General features: G+C 38.3%; 1 protein-coding gene across 1 annotated transcript in view; it reads right to left on the bottom strand.

The window, feature by feature from the left end:
• LOC134586876 (probable cation-transporting ATPase 13A5) overlaps nt 1-21,399 on the bottom strand; it is a 196,899-nt gene that overhangs the window by 118,187 nt on the left and 57,313 nt on the right. The window contains exons 3-6 of the mRNA XM_063442778.1: nt 7,512-7,643; nt 5,947-6,017; nt 5,789-5,869; nt 3,180-3,249 (exon numbers count right to left, since the gene is read on the bottom strand). Of these exons, the coding sequence (XP_063298848.1) occupies nt 3,180-3,249; nt 5,789-5,869; nt 5,947-6,017; nt 7,512-7,643 (354 nt within the window). The remainder of the gene's footprint in view (nt 1-3,179; nt 3,250-5,788; nt 5,870-5,946; nt 6,018-7,511; nt 7,644-21,399) is intronic.

Here is a 21,399-nt window from a genome sequence, read left to right as displayed (position 1 = left end):
CTCAAGGCAGGCTCGTTGGTCTATATTTCTCACTCACTTCAATTACATACTCACATATAGACCTGGTTCTAAGAATTCTAAAGCCGATGCCTTGTCTCGTCAATATGAACCTTCTGCAGTATCAGAGCCGGTTTTGTCCTCTATAGTACCCAAGTGTAATATTATCGCTAACACAACTCTCAAAATCCATTCTCCGCTGCTTGCCAAGATCATGAAGTTGCAGCATCTGGCACCTAGACAGACTCCTGCGTCAAGACACTTCGTTCCTCCTGAACTCCAACTGGAGCTCTTACAGTGTCTTCACGAGAGTAAGGTAGCTGGTCATCCGGGCATTCGCAAAACATATTCCTTGATCTCTAAGGATTTCTGGTGGCCTTCTTTACGGAGGGATGTTAAGGATTTCATCGGAGCTTGTGAGGTCTGTACCAAGACCAAACTACCTCATTCGCTTCCATATGGTCTTTTACATTCCTTGGAGATTCCAGACAAACCTTGGACATGTTTGGCTATGGACTTTATTGTAGATTTGCCTGCTTCTAAAAGACAGACTGTTATCCTCACGGTGGTGGATAGGTTTACCAAGATGGCACATTTCGTACCTTTACCTAAACTTCCGACTTCTCCTGAATTGGCGGAAATATTTGCAAGATAAATTTTTCGCTTACATGGGATTCCTTCTGAAATTACTTCTGATAGAGGCTCCCAATTTGTTTCACGTTTCTGGAGATCATTCTGTTCTCAACTAGGCATCAAATTGAATTTTTCTTCTGCCTATCACCCTCCGTCTAACGGAGCTGCTGAACGTACCAATCAAAAAATTGAGCAATATCTGCGTTGTTTTGTTTCGGAACACCAGGACGATTGGGTTGGTCTGATTCCTTGGGCAGAGTTCGCACATAATAATCTCGTTTGCGATTCAACTCACTCTAGCCCTTTCTTCATGAATTATGGCTTCCATCCTTCCGTTCTTCCTTCGGTCCCCTCTTCCCAGGGGTTACCGTCGGTTGATGTTCATGTTGCCAATCTGAGGAAATTGTGGGATCAGACTCGACAAATTCTCCTACATAATTCCTTACTGTACAAAAAACACGCTGATAAACGCAGAAGGGCGGCTCCAAGTTTTGTGCCTGGGGATAGGGTATGGTTGAGCACTAGAAACATTCGTTTGAAGGTACCTTCTATGAAATTTGCTCCTCGCTACATTGGGCCCTACAGGATTCTGACTCGAATTAATCCAGTTGCGTATCGCTTAGCACTTCCTCCTGCTTTGCGTATCCCTAATTCCTTTCATGTTTCATCGCTGAAACCGTTAATCTGTAACAGATTCTCCTCCAAGGCCTCACCTCCTCACTCTGTTCAGGTTGAGGGCCAGGAGGAATACGAGATCAACTCCATCGTCGATTCTCGTATCTCCCGCGGGAGGGTTCAATACCTGGTGGACTGGAAAGGATATGTTCCTGAGGAGAGGACTTGGGTACCTCAGGAGGATGTCCATGCTCCTCGTCTTCGCAGGGCTTTTCACTCCCGCTTTCCGTCTCGTCCCGGTTCCTTCCGCCCGGTGGGCGTTTCTGAGAGGGGGGGTACTGTCAGGGTACCTGTAGTCTCTACCTCTGAGAGGGGTAGAGACTTAGACGTTTCTCCTTCCAGAGGGTCTGTTTCTCCCGTTCCTCGTGGTTCCCTCGGTCGTTTACACGCCGGCCGCGAGGGAGCTACTTCCTTTTATGACGCGACGCTCAATAGCCGACGTCATGACGCTAATCCAGTCCGACCTGCCACTCAAGTCCGGAAGACGAATCAGGACTCGTCGGAGGCGTGATTACTCTCTAGAGCCAGGGTATTTAATGGAGCTTTCCGCATTTGCTCATTGCCCTGTCGTGGTTCTAGCCAGTCTAGTCACACAGTGCTCTTGTATCCTGATTGTCTTTTGGTTCTGACCCGGTTTTGTTATTACTCTCCTGCTTCTCTGTTATCCTTTGACCTCGGCTTGTCTCTCGCTTACCTGTCTTCTCGTTCCCTCGACCTCGGCTTGTCTCTGACCATTCTATACGTAGTTCTTACGTTAAGTCAGGCCATTCTAAGGTCCGGTATACGTATCTCTCTACTATTTGTACTCTGCGTGTTGGATCCCTGTCCCGATCCTGACAGTCTCCTGACTATTCTGTGTGTGCTTAGCCCGGCCACTCTAAGGTCCGGTACGGCACCTTTTCTGTGTGTGTGTGTGTCTGTTAGCGTGTTGGGTTCCCGGAATCGTGACAAGTGTATTGACTTCAACATAAGTTTTAATACTGGTTACCAAAATGTGCATCATCTTAGATCCCCTGTTGTTTCCCAATTTGGTATGTCATGGTCGGGCCCTGTTTTCACTTTAAAAATATTCGGTTAAAAGTGTGTCCTGTAAGGTATTTGATACATAGAAAATATGCATTTACGTATAGTAGTTTTTTCCTTACATAAAAATTATATTCAAAATATTATTGATACAGTTGTTGCTTTTAAACATGTATGACTTTTTATTCAAAATCTGTATTTGGCAATAAAAGTTCACTCAATAAAAATGACTTCAGTATAACTTAAGCAAAAATCTGCTACCTATGTGGACTCACTACGAAGGATCAGTTTGTCAGATGGTAGAGTCAGCAGTGTGACAATCATATAGGAGCAAACTGAAACATGGTGAACACATACATATTTTCATATAATTTAGATTCTCCTCCCCCCCCCCCCAAATGACCCTAACTCCCTGTTGCTGTAGTCACTTCATCTATATTGTACTTGGACCAAAATAGTTACTGCTGTTTTGAAATGATCACTGCCATTATATCATCAGTTAGTCCCTAAAATGGGACTGACCGAGATTAAACAAGTTTGAGATAGTTTTTAAAGTGGCACTGTCATAAACAATGGGGGCCTACTGCCTCTCCCTCTTGCCCCACACATGAGTGGTGGGTGGGGTCCCTAAGTTACAAGGGGGGGCTATTGTCCCATCCCCCCAGCCCACACCTATGAGCGGCGGGTGGGGCCCTTAAGTTACAATGAGGGGGAGGAGCTATTGTCCCACCCCTAGTCACCTTGGGGTAGTTTTACATTTATAGTCTTTTTCTTTAAGGCTTTGTTATTTTGAGTGTAGGGATATGTTTTTTCTTGTAACTGAATGAATGATTTTAAAACTGGAAACTCACCTCTTTAAGGAATAATTTCCAAATTGGAATAATTTCCACTTCAATTTTGTTCAATCCACAGATCTGTTTTCTGAAAAATATATGTATTAATACCCAGTAATGGATATTGATGCCCAAGTATACAATTTTAGTTCAATGTTTACACTTTTATCCCCCCTCATATGATCACAGCTTTTGGTTGTGCTTTAACACTTTGTGAATAAGAGAGATTTAGGGAACTCATCACATCTTTTCAATAGTGATGACATAACGGTCAGCATGATATAATTAGCAATGTATAATTATTGTTGAATATTTTGGTCTAATTTGGACAATTATTCAACCAACATATATCACTGATATTTAGAACTACATTACTGTGTCACATGTTCTGCTTATTAACCTTACTTTTTTGTGGTTTTGCAAGCATACCTTTTTTATATACAGTTTTTAGAGTTGGAAACCAACTTATAGAAGGTGTAACCTTTTTTGTACACTTTAGTATAATAGTACACACTATGCAATGTTTGTTTTCTTTTTGGGTACATTATACTTAGTATCTCAAAAGCATTTTAGGTCAGAAAGTAAATTTAGATTTGTGGTATGTTCCATTTTGCATATGTTTATTCTATTGGTTTATACACATTGTTTTTGTGTTTTGGTGTATATTAAATTAATTATACACAGGGATTTAGAGCATTTTTCATTTTTACTGTAGTACACATCATTCATTTTTTCTTAGTTTTGAAAAGTGACTGAGCAGCTTTAAGTAGGAAGTACCACTATTGAGATCTGTCTGACAGCCATTAGACATAATCTTAGCAAATTGTAAGCATTGTCATTTCTTTTAAGAGTAGCATCTAGGTTCCAAAATCACTATTTTGAGATGTTCATTTTACTTTTTAGAGTCATGTGCAACAGGGATTGATATGTTGTTATACCTGTATATCAAGTCAGAAGTCTTTAAACCCCTTAAGGACACATGACATGTGTGACATGTCATGATTCCATTTTATTCCAGACGTTTGGTCCTTAAGGGGTTAATTATAAATGCCTCAAAGTGGCAGTGTGAGTAATTTGCAAATATGTAACTGCAACTCGCTATTGACTTTAAGCCAATGTCAGCAAGTTTCATTGTGAATCTTAGAGGAATGACTCCATTGACTCCTTGATGCATCGTCTTCACTTAACCCCACTTATTCCATTGTGGTATAAACGCTCAGATGTTTCCATAACAGTGGATATCTGATTATAAGAGACTGCTACCAAAGATGTGCATTTTTTGTAGTGGTCAAATCTCAACACAATGTAATTATTTTAGTCTGACATTGCAAAAATATTCATTGTATATTAATGTAAGTTTCCTTTTAGATTTGTAAACTATGCAGTGGTATATTTCTGTTTACTTTTTATCCATTCATTTATCTTTTTACTGTGACATTTAACTTCCATACACCTTTAAAGCAGACCTGACTATGGTTGTGAGCATGCTCTAAAAAAACAATTGTTTGTTAGACCCAACAAAGGAACATAATTTGCAAACAGATAAACTAACTGAACTCTGATAGCAGCAACAATTAGTGTTTAATTCCTCTATTTCAGTGGCTCACCAACCAGCCATCATGGCCCACCAACAGTCCAGGCTTTGTTAGTATCTCCATTGGAGTAAAAAAAAGGAAATGCATAAATCCTGGATTAATGTTGGGTCACGAGGACTGGTTTTGGGAACAACTAATCTATTATATATTAGTGCACCATTATTAGCTAACAATGCAGATGAGTGCACAATTTTGAAATAAAAATACAAACAAATATATATTTAATTGTTTAAACTCTTTAAAGTAAAGTGAAATATCAGGAGTTTAGTTTTTGTTTTTGGACTGTCATTGTTTTTGTAAATTTATCAATGTTTTTGTATTTTTTTTTATTTCATTGCCCGTCCTACTAGGTCAAATATGAAGACTTCAAGAAGATATCTGAATGTAAGTAAAATATAGATTTTTGACGTTTTTTTTTTTTTCAAAAAAAGTATTTTGGTTATAATTATAATGGCTACTTAATACAAAGAGTGGTGTTATGATCATATCAGCTTTTTGGATCCCAAGGATATATTAGGGGTTCCATAATGATTAATCCAGTGCATTTTATCATTGAGAAGCATTGGATTGTAAATATGCATACACGGCTAAACACTGTACTTCTCCAAGCAGCATTTTATTTCAGGACCAAGTGTGATTCAGTTAACAAGGCAGAATTGTCTCTAGTAGCTGTCATGAAGACAGTCACTAGAGGTGTATTTAACCCATCTAGATGAGCACTGCTATTTCTACAAAATTGATTTTTTTTTTTTTACATGTAAGGATTAATAGATCCACTGCACCCATACCACTTCATTCAGATAAAGTGGTCTGGGTGACTTTATTGGTCCTTTCATTTAAAAGTATGCATTTCCTTTCAATGCAGTGGCTGTAAAAATATTATAAGCAAAAATGTGAAAAAAACAACATTTTGTCAGTTTGTTGTGTTAGATATATATATATATTATTATTAAAAGAAACCCCTTTATGTTCTTCAAAAACAGACACCTCTGGTTATCCGGCACACACATTGTAATTGTTCATATATCATACCTGATTTCCTGCTCTTCCTCTGTTAAACCTAATCCAAATTTTGTGTGTACATCTGCGCATGAGAGGCTGTCATCCAGAATCCTTTAATGGAAGAAAATCGTTAGTGAGAATAGCTGTTTTGGTTAAAGTGCATGTTTTTAAAAGTAATATAGACTCACCCAACTTTCTTAAACATGCTTTCAGAGCTGTCCCAAATATAACGATTTTTTTGTACAGTTATGAAACGTACCTGATAATGATAACAGAGAAAATTGTTACTCCACATATAGCAACACAAAGCAAGATAAAGACCGTCACTTCATGCCATATATAATTTAAAATGTACTTGTATAAATGCGAGCAATTTGGCAATATAGGTTATGTGTGTTGACAGAGCTGGAAGGCTGTAAGTTACAAATTATGGGGCTATTTTTACATGGCCAAAAGGGAGGGGGGTAACTGTCATATCATTTATAAGTAACAACTACCACCAAATAAATAATGAGATCCTAATAAACAAGAGACTGAAAGAGTGAAACATGGTTAAGGGAATCAACCACATGGGGAGAGGACTCTGATGTTCATGGGGCTTGAAGAAACTTGGGGGTTAGCATGGACACACCCAAAAAAACAAAAGAGAGAACCTAGCACACATGAAGTCCCCCAGACATAGATTTATTGCAGAATCAAACAATATTTGATACACTGAAATGTCTGATTTTCTAACAAATATATCTGTTTTTGGGACTGTTGGACCCTTCTTTTTGTTCCAAGAGACTGACAGAGACACGATTACTTTGAACTAAATTAGCTCCTTCATTTCCAGAGATGCCTGTAAATGTGCTGCAGAGAAAGGTACAAAATAAACACAATACTCTTTACAGGTGACTCTGGAATTTAAAAAGTTAATACAGCTGCCCACTGTTTGGGACAATTCAAGTTCAGATGTCCCCACTGCAACATATCATTACAATAGACAAAGCAGTTGCCGTGAGATCTTCAAATAACTTTTTTCCACAAACATCCTATGATATTGACATTCTTAACAGTGTCTCCATACAGGTGCACATGTTTCGAATCAACATTTTTTGAAAAGTTAAACATTCCCTTTTTTTTTTTCTCGAAATGTCTAAATTAACTCACCTATTATCAAAAACCTTTTAAAGAGTCTTCACTCTCTGATTATAGCTGTAGTATTTTGCTATATTCAAATATATAAAGCTCCAGGTTTTGGTAATTTTATGTGCAATGTGAATTTTATTCTGCCATCCCAATTGACAGCCAATGTTTTGACACAATGTGTGTCTTTATCAAGCCATAGCTCTCCACCTATAGCAACAACAGGGCTGGCTAAGCAGTACAGGAATGGAGTGATGAAATGTCACTCCATTCCTTATGCCAGCACTCTGGCAACTAAGATATCACTGACAAGGTTTACCCTGCTTGGGCAAATTAAAGAAGACTGCAGTAGGAGTCCAGGTGATGCGAGTAAGACCCATGAAACAGCGCTGGAATGGAGGAAAATCTATTTTGCAATGAATACACCTGTTGTATCTTTGGTGTGTTCAACGTATTTGGGAGTGATTTCAAGTAAGTTATTTTTTCCATAACAGGTACACTTTAAATTATGGATAATAATGTCCTATTATCTAAAAAAAAAATTGTTCGACAACCTCTTTTTTTCTTGCTATTACAAGATTGAACAATTGTAAAACAGTTTTGAAAGGTATGTAAAAATACTTACAGGGCCATTTGGTCTTATAGAATTGTCTAAAATAGAGTTTTGGTCGGTGATGTTGTGATAACCTTGCTTTCTGGACTTCACACAGGGATGAATCACTGATATATTCTTTTTAAAGCACTGTTTAAGTTCACCCTAATGATACAACAAACAATACAAAAGACATTACAATTTTCTGCTTTAACATTTTGAAAATGCTAAGTTACTTGTATAACACTTATCAATCAAACTTTTTCTAGTCTGTCATAGTCGGATCATTTCCTAAAGTTGGATAATTCTCTTTTGAGTGACCACTAAGTTATGGTATTATTTAAAAAAAATAAAAACTATATTGGTCAATAGGAAAACATAGAAAAACAATAACAGTAGCTATTTACTAGATGGCATTGCATTTTGACAGACATTAGAAAGCACATTTTTTACTATAAATACTACAGCTAGTGAGAAAGGGGGGAAATCTCATTGTGTGAGTGGTGCTAGTTTACCTATTAAGTGCAGTAGAATAGAGTAGCGCAATGTGCATTGAAAGTAAAATAAAAAAGTTAAATGTCTACATAATGCACGCTGGGGTTTGTGAGACTTCAGTTTGTAAATACAAATGCCTACTGAGAATTAATTATTAGAATACCACAGATGAGAGCAGCAGTAGTAAAAGCACAAGTAATACATGCTGGGTGGGGTCTTTGAGATTGACACACAAGTGGGGTCATTACTGATGATCAGAACTCAAGCATCATAAACATTTAAACATGAGATATTGTTGGTTATAATGTGCCTTAACGGGGACACTATAGTCACCAAAACAACTTTAGCTCAATGAAGCAGTTTTGGTATATAGATCACGCTCCTGCAGTCTCACTGCTCAATTCTCTGCCATTTAGAAATTAAATCACTTTGTTTATGCAACCCTAGCCACACCTCGCTGCATGTGTTTTCCACAACCTTCCTAAACACTTCCTGTACAGAGTCAGCTAATGTTTACACTTCCTTTATTATAAAATCTGTTTAATTTAGAACGTATTGTCCCCTGCTCTGTTAATAGCTTGCTAGACCTTACAGTTCAATTTCCAGAGCAGGAGACAAAACGTTTAAATCATTTTGTTTTCATGCTGTCAGTCACAGTCAGGGAAGGTGTGGCTAGGGCTACCTACACAGAAACAAAAGTGTTTTAACTCCTAAATGGCAGTGAATTGAGCAGTGAAATATCATAAGCCATGATCTATTCACGAAAACTGCTTCATTAAGCTAAAGTTGTTTTGGTGACTATAATGTCCTTTTAACCCCTTAATGACGAGTGACGGACGAGGTCCGTCACTTAGGGGAAACCCTTAACGACGAGTGACGGACCTCGTCCATCACCCGTTAAAATTAACCCCAGTTCGCCGCAATAGTGGCGATCGCGGGGTTAATGGTGCTCCGGTCTGCCTCTGTATTAGAGGCAGACCGGGAGCACCGACTTGCGCTGTCCCAGCACATGTGCCCGCTCTGACAGCATGTCAGAGCGAGCACATGTGCTTAGTATACTCACCTTCCACCTCCCTGCACTTCCGGGTTCACTGTGAAGTGCAGGGAGACAGATCTTCACTGATCCTGCCCCCTGTAAAAAAAAAAAAAAGTTAAATTAAAATCCCACCCCCCTTTACCCAGTTTAATAAAAAAATAACCCCTTCCATGCCAATTGATCACTGACTACAGTGATCAATTGGCAGGGATTACATTTTACTATGATCTGATTTTTTTTTTAACCCCTGAGGGTTAATTCTTTTTTTTTTTTTTAACCCTCAGGGGTTAAATTTATTTTATTATTAGTATTATACTGCGATCTAATTTTTTTTAACCCCTGACGATTAACTTTTATTTATTTTTTAACCCTCAGGGGTTCAATTTATTTTTTTAACTAATTTAAATATTGTATAATTAAATATTTTGCTAGCTGGGGTGGGTGGGAGTTATGGGAAAATAGGGAATTTACTGTTAGTGCTGCTTACTGCTAGTTAGGGTTTAACGGTAAAAAAAAAGCTTAGAAAAATGTTAAATCTGTAAAAAAAAAGTTTTAAGAAAGTTTAGGAAACTTTAAAAAAAATTAATAAGCAAAACAAAAGTTTAAAAAAGAGTTTTAAAACAGGGATAGGCTTGATCTCGTGGTCTGATCATGCGCCAGTGACGCTCCAACTGGGAGAACAATTCCCCAATAAAGGCAGAGGCTCTTGGCGCATGAACGAACACCTACTCACCAATCCACACGTACTTGCAGATATCCGGGAGGAATTGAACCTGTATTTTAGCATCAACCAGATGCCAGGAACCAAGTCAGACTCACTCTGGCTGGCTCACAAGGCCTACATCTGAGGGGTTTTGATTAAACACGCCAGTTACGCTAAGGCACAAAGGCTTAAAACATATTTGGACCTTACCAAAAAACTGTCGGAATTATCCGCATTAAATAAAACAGTCCCTTCCCCCCAACAAGCGGAGGAGCTCAAACACATACAGCGCCAACTAGGAGAAATAGAATTGTCTAAAACAAATTTCATACTCCGCAGATTTAAACAGCGCTTCTTTGAGCAAGGTAATAGAGCTGGAGCTCTTCTAGCCTCACAATTGAAGAAAAAAACACTAGCCACTAAGATTGCATATATACACACGGCAAGAGGGACAAAGGCTTAAAAATAATATCAGGAAGTATTACTTTACTGAGAGGGTAGTAGATGCATGGAATAGCCTCCCAGCTGAAGTGGTAGAGTTTAACACAGTACCGGAGTTTAAGCATGTGTGGGATAGACATAAGGCTATCCTAACTATAAGATAAGGCCAGAGACTAATGAAAGTATTCAGAAAATTGGGCAGATTAGATGGGCCGAATGGTTCTTATCTGCCGTCACAGTCTATGTTTCTATGTTTCTAAGAGGAGACAAGGTATTAAACCCAGACGCGATTGTACAAGAATTTGCCAAATACTACAGCTCACTGTATAACCTTGGAGATGACCCCTCGACCCATGTTCCATCCCAGACTGAGAGCAACACATTCCTAGATAAGTCCTGCTTGCCCAGACAACAAGAAGCAGACACACAGACACTTCTTATGCCTATTACACTAGAGGAACTACAGACCCATATTAGGGCCCTACCCACAGCAAAGAGCCCGGGACCAGATGGCCTCTCGGCTACCTATTATAAGACGTTCCACAGCCAATTGAGTTCTCATCTACTGACCCTGTTTAATGACAGTTTCCAAACAGGTACCCTTCCTAGGGAAATGCTCCTAGCCCATATAGTTACTCTACCAAAGCCGGGCAAAAAAACGACTGCTTGTCCGAACTTTAGACAAATCTCACTCCTCAATATAGATACAAAACCATATGCCAAAATAATAGCAGACAGACTTAGCTCAATCCTACCTAAACTCATACACTATAATCAATCTGGCTTTATTAAAGGGAGGCAGGGGTCGGACAACTCTAGACATCTCTTGAATGTGATACATCACATCAAGGAGGAATCATGCGATGTCCTTCTCTTAGCGCTGGACGAGGAGAAGGCCTTCGATAGACTTAATTGGTTATACATGGAGGAGGTGATGAGGCGGTTCGGACTTCCTCCCCCACTTATCCCTGCAATAATGGCATTATACAACAGCCCTATGGCTAGCGTTTCCAATGCGGGCTTTATCTCCCCCCGCTTTGCCATCACGAACGGGACCAGGCAGGGGTGTCCCCTGTCCCCCCTTCTGTTTATTTTATGCCTGGAGCCTTTGGCTCAGCTCATTCGGGAATCCCATGACATCACAGGCATCTCAATCGGAGACCAAACACACAAACTCTCGCTCTTCGCAGATGACATCATCCTAACACTTCTCGCACAGAAAGATCACTTCCCCAGCTGATAGAATTATTAAATACCTTTGGGAAAGTGTCCTATTACAAACTTAATGCGGGCAAGACACAGGCGCTACCTATTAATGTACCTAGAAGCAAACAGACGACCCTCGCTAATCTCTTCCAGTTTGATTGGAGAGAAGAATATGTGACCTACCTAGGGGTGAAAATAACCAAATCAATAACGACTCTAACACAACCATATCTCTATGTTGGCAACCCTACGACAAGAGCTAGGGGGGTGGAGAGATGTACGAATCTCGTGGCTAGGCCGCATAAATGCCCTTAAGATGATGTCACTACCTAAATTACTATACATTTTCAGAATGCTCCCTATACAGATACCGAAAAGCTACTGCGTGAAGGCACAAAAACTGTTTATGGATTTTATTTGGTTTGGAGGCAGGGCCAGAGTAGCGAAGGAGGTGTTACAGAGATCATTCCGGGAGGGTGGAATGGGTGTACCTCAGGTGTGGGCATATAATAGAGCGGCTTTACTAGCTCAAGCAATCAACCTCCACACACCACGCGGAATGTTAAGTTGGGTAGATATGGAAAGGAAACAAATGCCAGGGGATTCTCTGATAGCACACATGTGGACACCTCCCTCCCTGAGACAATCACACCCCCTCTTATACCCAACCACAAGAGCATCGCTGGATGCATGGTCGACCCTTCATACGAGACATTCACACTCTAAAGTCCACAGACTGGCGTTGCTGGCGGCCCTGAAAGCTATATCCCCATGGCTTTCAATCCGACAATGGGAAAATAGGGGAGTTAACAGACTGTCACATTTGATTTTAGGGGGAGAGCTAATCCCATTCCCGACCTTGCAGGAAACATTCCAACTACCATCGAAATTTACATTTGCATACCTGCAACTCAAAAGTGTAATACTAGAACACATAGACTATGAGGTGAAGGACACCACTCGTATAGAAAGTGACATACGGCTACTACTAGCTTCATGCTGGACATCACCACTGAAGCCCAAACTCCTCTCTGGCTGCTATAGAGCCCTCACTGCCCCAGGTTCCCGGAACCCCATGACACTAGAGTCGCAATGGGAAAAAGAAACTGGTAGAGTAGTTTCACAGGAGAGGTGGATAAGGCATCTAAATGCATTAAGAGGCGTTACCAGGTGTTACTTGCTAATCGAGGCTCACCGCAAACTTATTTATCGCTGGTACCTTACCCCTGTCAGGCTAAACCGCATATATGGGAGCGCGCCAGCGGTATGCTGGCGATGTGGCCTAGAGAGGGGAACCATGTCCCATATATGGTGGGAATGTCGGGCACTTAAATAGTTATGGACCGGAGTGGCAGAGCTGGTAGCGGCCCTTCAACTCGAGGTACCGACAGACCCAGAGACATATCTTTGGTTGGAGTTCCCCCCCGGGGTGTTATTCCATGAGGGAGCCTTGATATCACATATAGCCCTTGCAGCTAGAGCACTTATAGCCCTTCACTGGAAATCCAGCATATGCCTCACAAAAAAGGAGCTCATGGACAAAATTAACCTCCACTACGCATATGAACGTATGGCGATCCTCTCACTGAACGCTAACTGTACAATCACAAAGATATGGGAAGGAGACCCTAAAGACAGTAGCAACCCTCGCAATCTCAATACCACACTGCGATCCTACTAGCCGATCCCTAATTAGACTACTATACGCTAATCTTATGTTTTTTTGTTTGTTTTTTTTTCTTCCATGTTTATCATTTATTTTTGGTTAAATGTTCTAATGTAAAAGGAATGTTACATAGTTGGTATGTCAAAGTAGAACTGTCACTACTAGATGTTATAGCACACATCACGTAATACGTCCCCTCTTGCCAGACCCCAGAACAAAGTGGATGACTGACTCATTTGAGTTGGACCAGGTTCCCCACCAACCTCTACCATAAACACCTCATATCTGGGCGTACGCACAGACACCGGTAGCTCAACTCAGAACCAATGGAACGGGGAGGAAGGGGGGAAAGACCATTGAGAAGTACTTACTTTGCATTTTGTATAACAAGCAAGGTGACCATGTATATTGTATGACATGTGACTGTGATGCGATGTACTGTTGATGTATACATTGAACTAAAATCAATAAACTAAAATCAAAAAATAGTTTTAAAAAGTTAAAAAATACATTTAAAAACGCTCATTACCACTACACCTGGAACAAACTAGAGAAAAAATTATCCCATGCCAAGGTTCAAAATATGCCTTTTGAATTACCCCAGGGTGTATTCTTTAACACCTTAACCCCTTAAGGACAGAGCTTCAGAAGCTTGTCTTTCACTTAATGACAACGGCATTTTTTGCATTTTTTGCTATTTGCGTTCAACTGCAATTTGCATTTTACTAATTTATTGCACCGACACATATTATATACCGTTTTTTAAAGGACAGAAAGGGCTTTAATTTGATGTAACACATATATATATATAAATGCTTATTTATTATAAAAAAAATACAGAAATATGCAAAAAAATGAATTTTTGTGTGTTTTTTTTTACAGTTTTTGCAATAATAATGTGTACATAATTAGTGCAGGTTAAGGAAAGTAATTAAAAATAAATTAATTTAGTTGTTCTGAATTACAGAATATATAATGTGTCTGGGATTTTAAGTTTTTTTTGGTAGTTACAGGTCACAAAGCACAAGGAGTAAAATAAACTTTTTATGTGGAGCGATTTTAGAATTTGGTATGTTTGTCTTGTAAGCCTAATAGCCATAAAAGAAAACAAAATTGCCACACAAAAGTATATATTTATATAAAGTAGACACCACAGGCTATTTACCTAAGGTTGTTTTGACACTTTCTACGTAGCCATTTTAGCGCCAACCTCTGCTAAATATTGGAGTAAAATTGTGTTTTTTGGGGGTTTTCGCACACAAACTTATAACAAAGAACTTCTCATGTGTATTTTGTAAAGTTGGTGTGTGCTATTCCTGTACAAAGTTTTATTATGTGTTCATTTACTTCTGCTGAGTACAACGGTACCCCCATTGTATGTCTTTGGCACTATTTCGTGAAGCTACAGTGCCATATAGGAGACCTGTCCTTTTCAGTATTCACAGTAGAATTTTGAGAGACAGATTTAATGAGCCTATGCTTCCATTTGGGGTATTATAGTAGTTTGACTGTTCAAAAAAAACCCCACAAAGGCCTACCATTTGTAAAAGAAGACACTCCAGGGTATCTCATAAGGTGCATATTGTGCCTTAACATGCCCCCATTTTTTTACTATTACATGCCAAAGTATGTGGTAAAAAATAATTTTGTGCATTTTTTACATACGGATTGCATTTTTGCTGGGCATTTTGTATATTTCATGTGTGCCACTAAGTTCAAACCCCCCAAATTATGCTCAGCTAAGTGTTCTGAGTAAAAGGACACCCCCATTGTATGTCTATGGCACTATTTTGTGAAGCTACAGTGCCATATAGGAGACCAAGCCATATCAGTTTTGACCGAACTTTGAATTTTGACGCCGGGCCTATGTGCAATTTCCAAGCATCTTTGCAGGTTTTAAATTCAAACTACCCCACAAAAGCCTACCATTTCTTAAAGTAGACACCCCAGGGTATTTCAAAAGGCATATTTTGAACCTTAGCGTGGGATCATTTTTCCGCTAGCGTGTACCAGGTGTAGTGGTTATAAGCGTTTTTTTCTGCCTTTTTGACACACAAAGTGAGTTTGCACAGTATATTTTGCAAACCATATGTGTACTACCACTGTATAATACTTCATATTTTGCTCAGCTATGTCTGCTGAGTACAAAAATACCCCCGTATGTACCTTTGCCAGGTATATGTGGACATCGGAGGGGCACATTTGGGACACAGCCATTCCATTTTTTTTCAAATTTTGAATTTTTACGCTGTGCCCATGTCCCATTTTAGAGTATTTTACCAGGCTATATAATCCAAATACCCCATAAAGCCATACCATTTCTTAAAGAAGACATCCCAGGGTATTTCAAAAGGCATATTTTGAACCTTAGCGTGGGATCATTTTTCCGCTAGCTTGTACCAGGTGTAGTGGTAATAAGCGTTTTTTCTGCCTTTTTGACACACAAAGTGAGTTTGCACAGTATATTTTGCAAACCTTATGTGTACTACCACTGTATAATACTTCATATGTTGCTCAGCTATGTCTGCTGAGTACAAAAATACCCCCGTATGTACCTTTGCCAGGTATATGTGGACATCGGAGGGGCACATTTGGGACATAGCCATTCCATTTTTTTTCAAACTTTAAATTTTTACGCTGTGCCCATGTCCCATTTTAGAGTATTTTACCAGGCTATATAAACCAAATACCCCATAAAGCCATACCATTTCTTAAAGAAGACATCCCAGGGTATTTCAAAAGGCATATTTTGAACCTTAGCGTGGGATAATTTTTCCGCTAGCTTGTACCAGGTGTAGTGGTAATGAGCGTTATTAAATGTATTTTTTTACTTTTTAAAACTTTTTTTACTTTTTAAAACTATTTTTTAAACTTTTGTTTTGATTATTCATTTTTTTAAAGTTTCCTAAACTTTCGTAAAACTTTTTTTTACAGATTTAACATTTTTCTAAGCTTTTTTTTTTACATTAACCCCTAACTAGCAGTAAGCAGCACTAACAGTAAATTCCCCATTTTCCCATAACTCCCACCCACCCCAGCTAGCGAAATATTTAATTATACAATATTTAAATTAGTTAATTAAATAAATTTAACCCCTGAGGGTTAAAAAATAAATAAAAGTTAATCGTCAGGGGTTAAAAAAAAATTAGAACAGTATAATACTGTGATCTGTATTTTGATCACTGTAGGCAGTGATCGACTGGCAGGGAAGGGGTTAATTTTTATTTGGACTGGGTAAAGGGTTTATTTTTTTCATTTTTTTACTTAAATGTTATTAAAACTTTTTTTTAACTTAATTTTTTAACTTTTTAAAGCTTATTTTTAAACTTTTTTTAACGTTAACCCCTAGTTAGCGTAATACTAAATCCCCCAATTCCCCACTAACTTCCACCCTCCCCAGCTAGCTAAATTTATAATTTTAAAATATTTAAATTAATTAATAAAATAAATTGAACCCCTGAGGGTTAAAAAAAAAAAAGAATTAACCCTCAGGGGTTAAAAAAAAAATCAGATCTTAGTAAAATGTAAAATGTAATCCCTGCCAATTGATCACTGTAGTCAGTGATCAATTGGCAGGGAAGGGGTTAATTTTTTATTAAAATGGGTAAAGGGGGGGTAAAGGGGGGTGGGATTTTAATTTTACTATTTTTTTTTTCCACCAGGGGGCAGGATCACTGAAGATCCGTCTCCCTGCACTTTACACAGAACCAGGAAGTGCAGGGAGGCGGAGGTGAGTATAGAGAGCACACGTGCCCACTCAGACATGCTGTCAGAGCGGGCACATGTACTGGGGCAGCCCGATCCGGTGCTCCCGGTCTGCCTCTAATGCAGAGGCAGACCGGAGCACCATTAACCCCACGATCGCCGCGATTGCGGCGATCTGGGGTTAATTTTAACGGGTGACGGACGAGGTCCGTCACTCGTCATTAACGCATTCCCCTGAGTGATGGACCTCGTCCGTCACTCGTCGTTAAGGGGTTAAGGACTGAGCCAAATGTACAAGTTGTGAACAAAACAAAACGTAAACAAAACCTGGCATTTGAGCTATATGTCTGTCCAACCGTAATTCACCTCTTTCATATTAAATGCACCCCCCTTATTATATATCATTTTATTCAGGGGAAACAGGGCTTTCATTTAATATCACATATTTAGCTATGAAACATAACTTAATATGAAAAAAATGGGAGAAAAAAAAGAAATGTTGTTATTTTTTTAGTTCTACATGACATTTTAACGGTCAATGTCATAATACTGTTTGCTGTTACTGCAATAAAATACACATATCTGTATTCAGCAAAGTCTCCCGTGTAAAATAGTACCCCCTATGTACAGGTTTTATGGTGTTTTGGGAAGTTACAGGGTCAAATATTGCACGTTACATTTGAAATTGAAATTCGCCAGATTGGTTAAGTTGCCTTTGAGACTGTATAGTAGCCCAGAAATTAAATTTACACCCATAATGGCATACCATTTGCAATAGTAGACATCCCAAGGTATTGCAAATGGGGTATGTCCAGTCTTTTTTAGTAGCCATTTGGTCACAAACACTGGCCAAAGTTAGCATTAGTATTTGTTTGTGTGTGAAAAATGCAAAAAACGCCAATTTTGGCCAGTGTTTGTGACTAAGTGGCTACTAAAAAAGACTGGACATACCCCATTTGCAATACCTTATGTTGTCTACTATTGCAAATGGTATGCCGTCATAGGGGTAATTTTCATTTTTGGGCTACCATAGGGTCACAAAGGCAACATAAGCAATCTGGCTAATTTTAATGTGAAAAAAATGAAACACAAGCCTTATATATGACACTGCAACTTTTGAAAACACCATAAAACCTGTACATGAGGAGTACTGTTGTACTCAGGAGACTTCGCTGAACACAAATATTTGTGTTTCAAAACAGTAAAAAGTATTGCAGCAATAATATTGTCCGTGTAAGTGCTGTTTGTGCGTGAAAAATGCAAAAAACGTCACTTTTACTGGCGATATCATCGTTGTAATACATTTTACTGTTTTGAAACACTAATATTTGTGTTCAGCAAAGTCTCCCGAGTAAAACAGTACCCCCCATGTACAGGTGTTATGGTGTCTTAGAAAGTTATAGGGTTAAATACAGTGCTAGCAAATTAAATTCCCTATACTTTCGGCATGGGTTGCCAGGCAGGTCCCGCTAATTGTAATTAATTAGGATACCTAATTATGTAAAAATATTACATAAATATATGTGTAGAATAAATATATGTATATATATACATATGTGTATATATACGTATATATATATATATATATATATATATATAATTTTTTTTATATTTTTATTTATATATAGGTATATATATATAGTGATATATACGTATATATTTATGTATATAGATATATATATATATATATATATATTATTTTGTTCTACGTGTATTTTGATATAAATATATATATATTAATATCACAATACAGTTAGAACGAAATAACACACATCTATATATTTTTTAATTATTTATTTTTAATTATTTTTTTTATTTAATTTTTTACGTATTTACATATTTTTTTATATTGTATATAAATATATATATATATATATATATATATAAAACAATAATTATATATATATTTAATCAGTATCAGTCTACGTGTAATTTGATATTAATATATATATAATTATATATATATATATATATATATATATATATATATATTAATAGTAAAATACACCTAGACAGTGTATGTGTGTGTATGTATATGTGTATATATTTACTTAGATCATATATATATATAATATATATATATATGATATAAGTATAGAATTTTTTTTTTTTACACTTGTTATAATTTATTTTATTTTATTTCCAGCCAGCAGGGGGACTAACTGTCATTACAGGCAGTCCCCCTGCTGGTATTGCTGCAGCCAGCTATACCGGCCATGTGATTGTGAGGTCCTCGCAAGGACCTTACTCTCACATGGCTCGGGGGGGCTGAAGAGGGCGGACGTGCCGTGGGGGGCTCCCTGGGAGTCCCCCCAACCGCGATTGCCGGTGTGGGATCGCCGGCGACCGGGTAAGTAAAAAAAAAACAGAGGGTGTACAATTACGCCCGGCGGCGTTTAGAGTCGCTTAAAAAAAGGACGGAATTGTACACCCTCCGGTCTTAAGGGGTTAATAAATAGTATGTGTTTGTGGGGAAGTTTCAATAACCAACCATCTAAACTACTCCAAATTGGAACATGGGCACAGCGTAAAACTTCAAAGTTAGAAAAAAACTGAATGGCTGCATCTCAAATGTGCCCCTTCAACATCCACATATACCTGGCAAAGGTACATACGGGGGTATTGCTGTACTCAGATCACATAGCTGAGCAACATATGAAGTATTATACAGTGGTAGCACACATAAGGTTTGCAAAATATACTGTGCAAACTCACATTGTGTGTCACAAAGGCAGAAAAAACGCTTATTACCACTACACCTGGTATAAGCTAGCGGAAAAATGATCCCATGCTAAGGTTCAAAATATACCTTTTGAAATACACCGGGATGTCTTCTTTAAGAAATGGTATGGCTTTATGGGGTATTTTAATTATATAGCCTGGTAAAATACTCTAAAATGGGACATGGGCACAGCGTAAAAATTTAAAGTTTGAAAACAAATGGAATGGCTGTGTCCCAAATGTGCCCCTCCGTTGTCCACATATACCTGGCAAAGGTACATACGGGGATATTTTTGTACTCAGCAGACATAGCTGAGCAACATATGAAGTAATATACAGTGGTAGTACACATAAGGTGTGCAAAATATACTGTGCAAACTCACTTTGTGTGTCAAAAAGGCAGAAAAAACACTTATTACCACTACACTTGGTACAAGTAAGTAGAAATATAGATCAGTGTGTTGCAGTGGATGTGATCTACTTGGATTTTGCCAAGGCATTTGATACGGTTCCTCACAATAGGTTAGTCTTCAAACTAAAAGAAATTGGTCTAGATGAATATTCTTGTTCTTGGGTAGAACATTGGCTTAAGGATAGAGTACAGCGAGTTGTCATAAATGGTACATTTTCAAGCTGGACAAAAGTGGTAAGTGGTGTCCCTCAGGGTTCTGTTTTGGGACCGCTTCTATTTAACATATTTATAAATGATCTTGAAATGGGCATTGAAAGCCATGTATCAGTGTTTGCAGATGACACAAAACTTTGTAAAGAAATAAAATGTGAGCAGGATATTGCCTTGCTTTAGAGGGATTTGGATAGATTGGGGGACTGGGCACTAAAATGTCAGATGAAATTTAACGTAGACAAATGCAAAGTTATGCACTTCGGGGTTAAGAATGCACAAGCAATTTACACCCTAAATGGTAGTGAACTAGGGATAACCACACACGAGAAGGATTTGGGAATTGTTATAGACAACAAATTAGGTAGCAATATGCAATGTCAATCTGCCGTTGCTAAGGCCAGTAAGGTTTTGTCATGTATAAATAGGGGCATAAATTCTCGAGATGAAAATATAATTTTGCCTCTTTATAAATCGCTGGTAAAACCACACCTTGAATATGCTGTGCAATTTTGGGCACCTGTTCTAAAGAAGGATATCATGGCACTAGAAAAAGTGCAGAGACGAGCTACAAAATTGATAAAAGGAATGGAGCATTTTAGTTATGAAGAAAGGTTACAAAATTTAAATCTCTTCAGTTTGGAAAAACAGCGCCTTAGAGGGGATATGATAACATTATACAAATATATTCGGGGCCAGTACAAACCATTATCTGGAAATCTATTCATAAACAGGGCTATACATAGGACACGAGGTCACACATTTAGGCTTGAAGAAAGGAGATTTCATCTAAGGCAAAGAAAAGGTTTGTTTACAGTAAGAGCAATAAGGATATGGAATTCATTGCCGGAAGAGGTGGTTTTGTCAGAGTCTATACAGATGTTTAAGTTGCAATTGGATAAATACTTGCAAAAACATAACATACAGGGATACAATTTCTAATTAGTGGGGTAATAGCTGCTTGATCCAAGGAGACATCTGACTGCTATTTTGGGGTCAAGAAGGAATTTTTTCCTAGTTTGTTGCAAAATTGGAAGCGCTTCAGACTGGGTTTTTTGCCTTCTTTTGGATCAACAGCAAAAGCATATGTGAGGAAGGCTGAACTTGATGGACGCAAGTCTCTTTTCAGCTATGTAACTATGTAACTATGTAACTATGTAAGCTAGCGGAAAAATGATCCCACGCTAAGGTTCAAAATAAGCTTTTTTGAAATACCCTGGGGTGTCTACTTTAAGAAATGGTAGGCCTTTGTGGGGTAGTTTGAATTTAAAACCTGCGAAGATGCTTGGAAATTGCACATAGGCCCAGCGTCAAAATTCAAAGTTC

Source organism: Pelobates fuscus, chromosome 2, assembly GCF_036172605.1.
Source record: "Pelobates fuscus isolate aPelFus1 chromosome 2, aPelFus1.pri, whole genome shotgun sequence".
In the NCBI taxonomy this organism is placed as follows: domain Eukaryota; kingdom Metazoa; phylum Chordata; class Amphibia; order Anura; family Pelobatidae; genus Pelobates; species Pelobates fuscus.
Note: the sequence above shows the minus strand (reverse complement) of the source record. Positions and strands in the feature narration are given on the sequence as shown.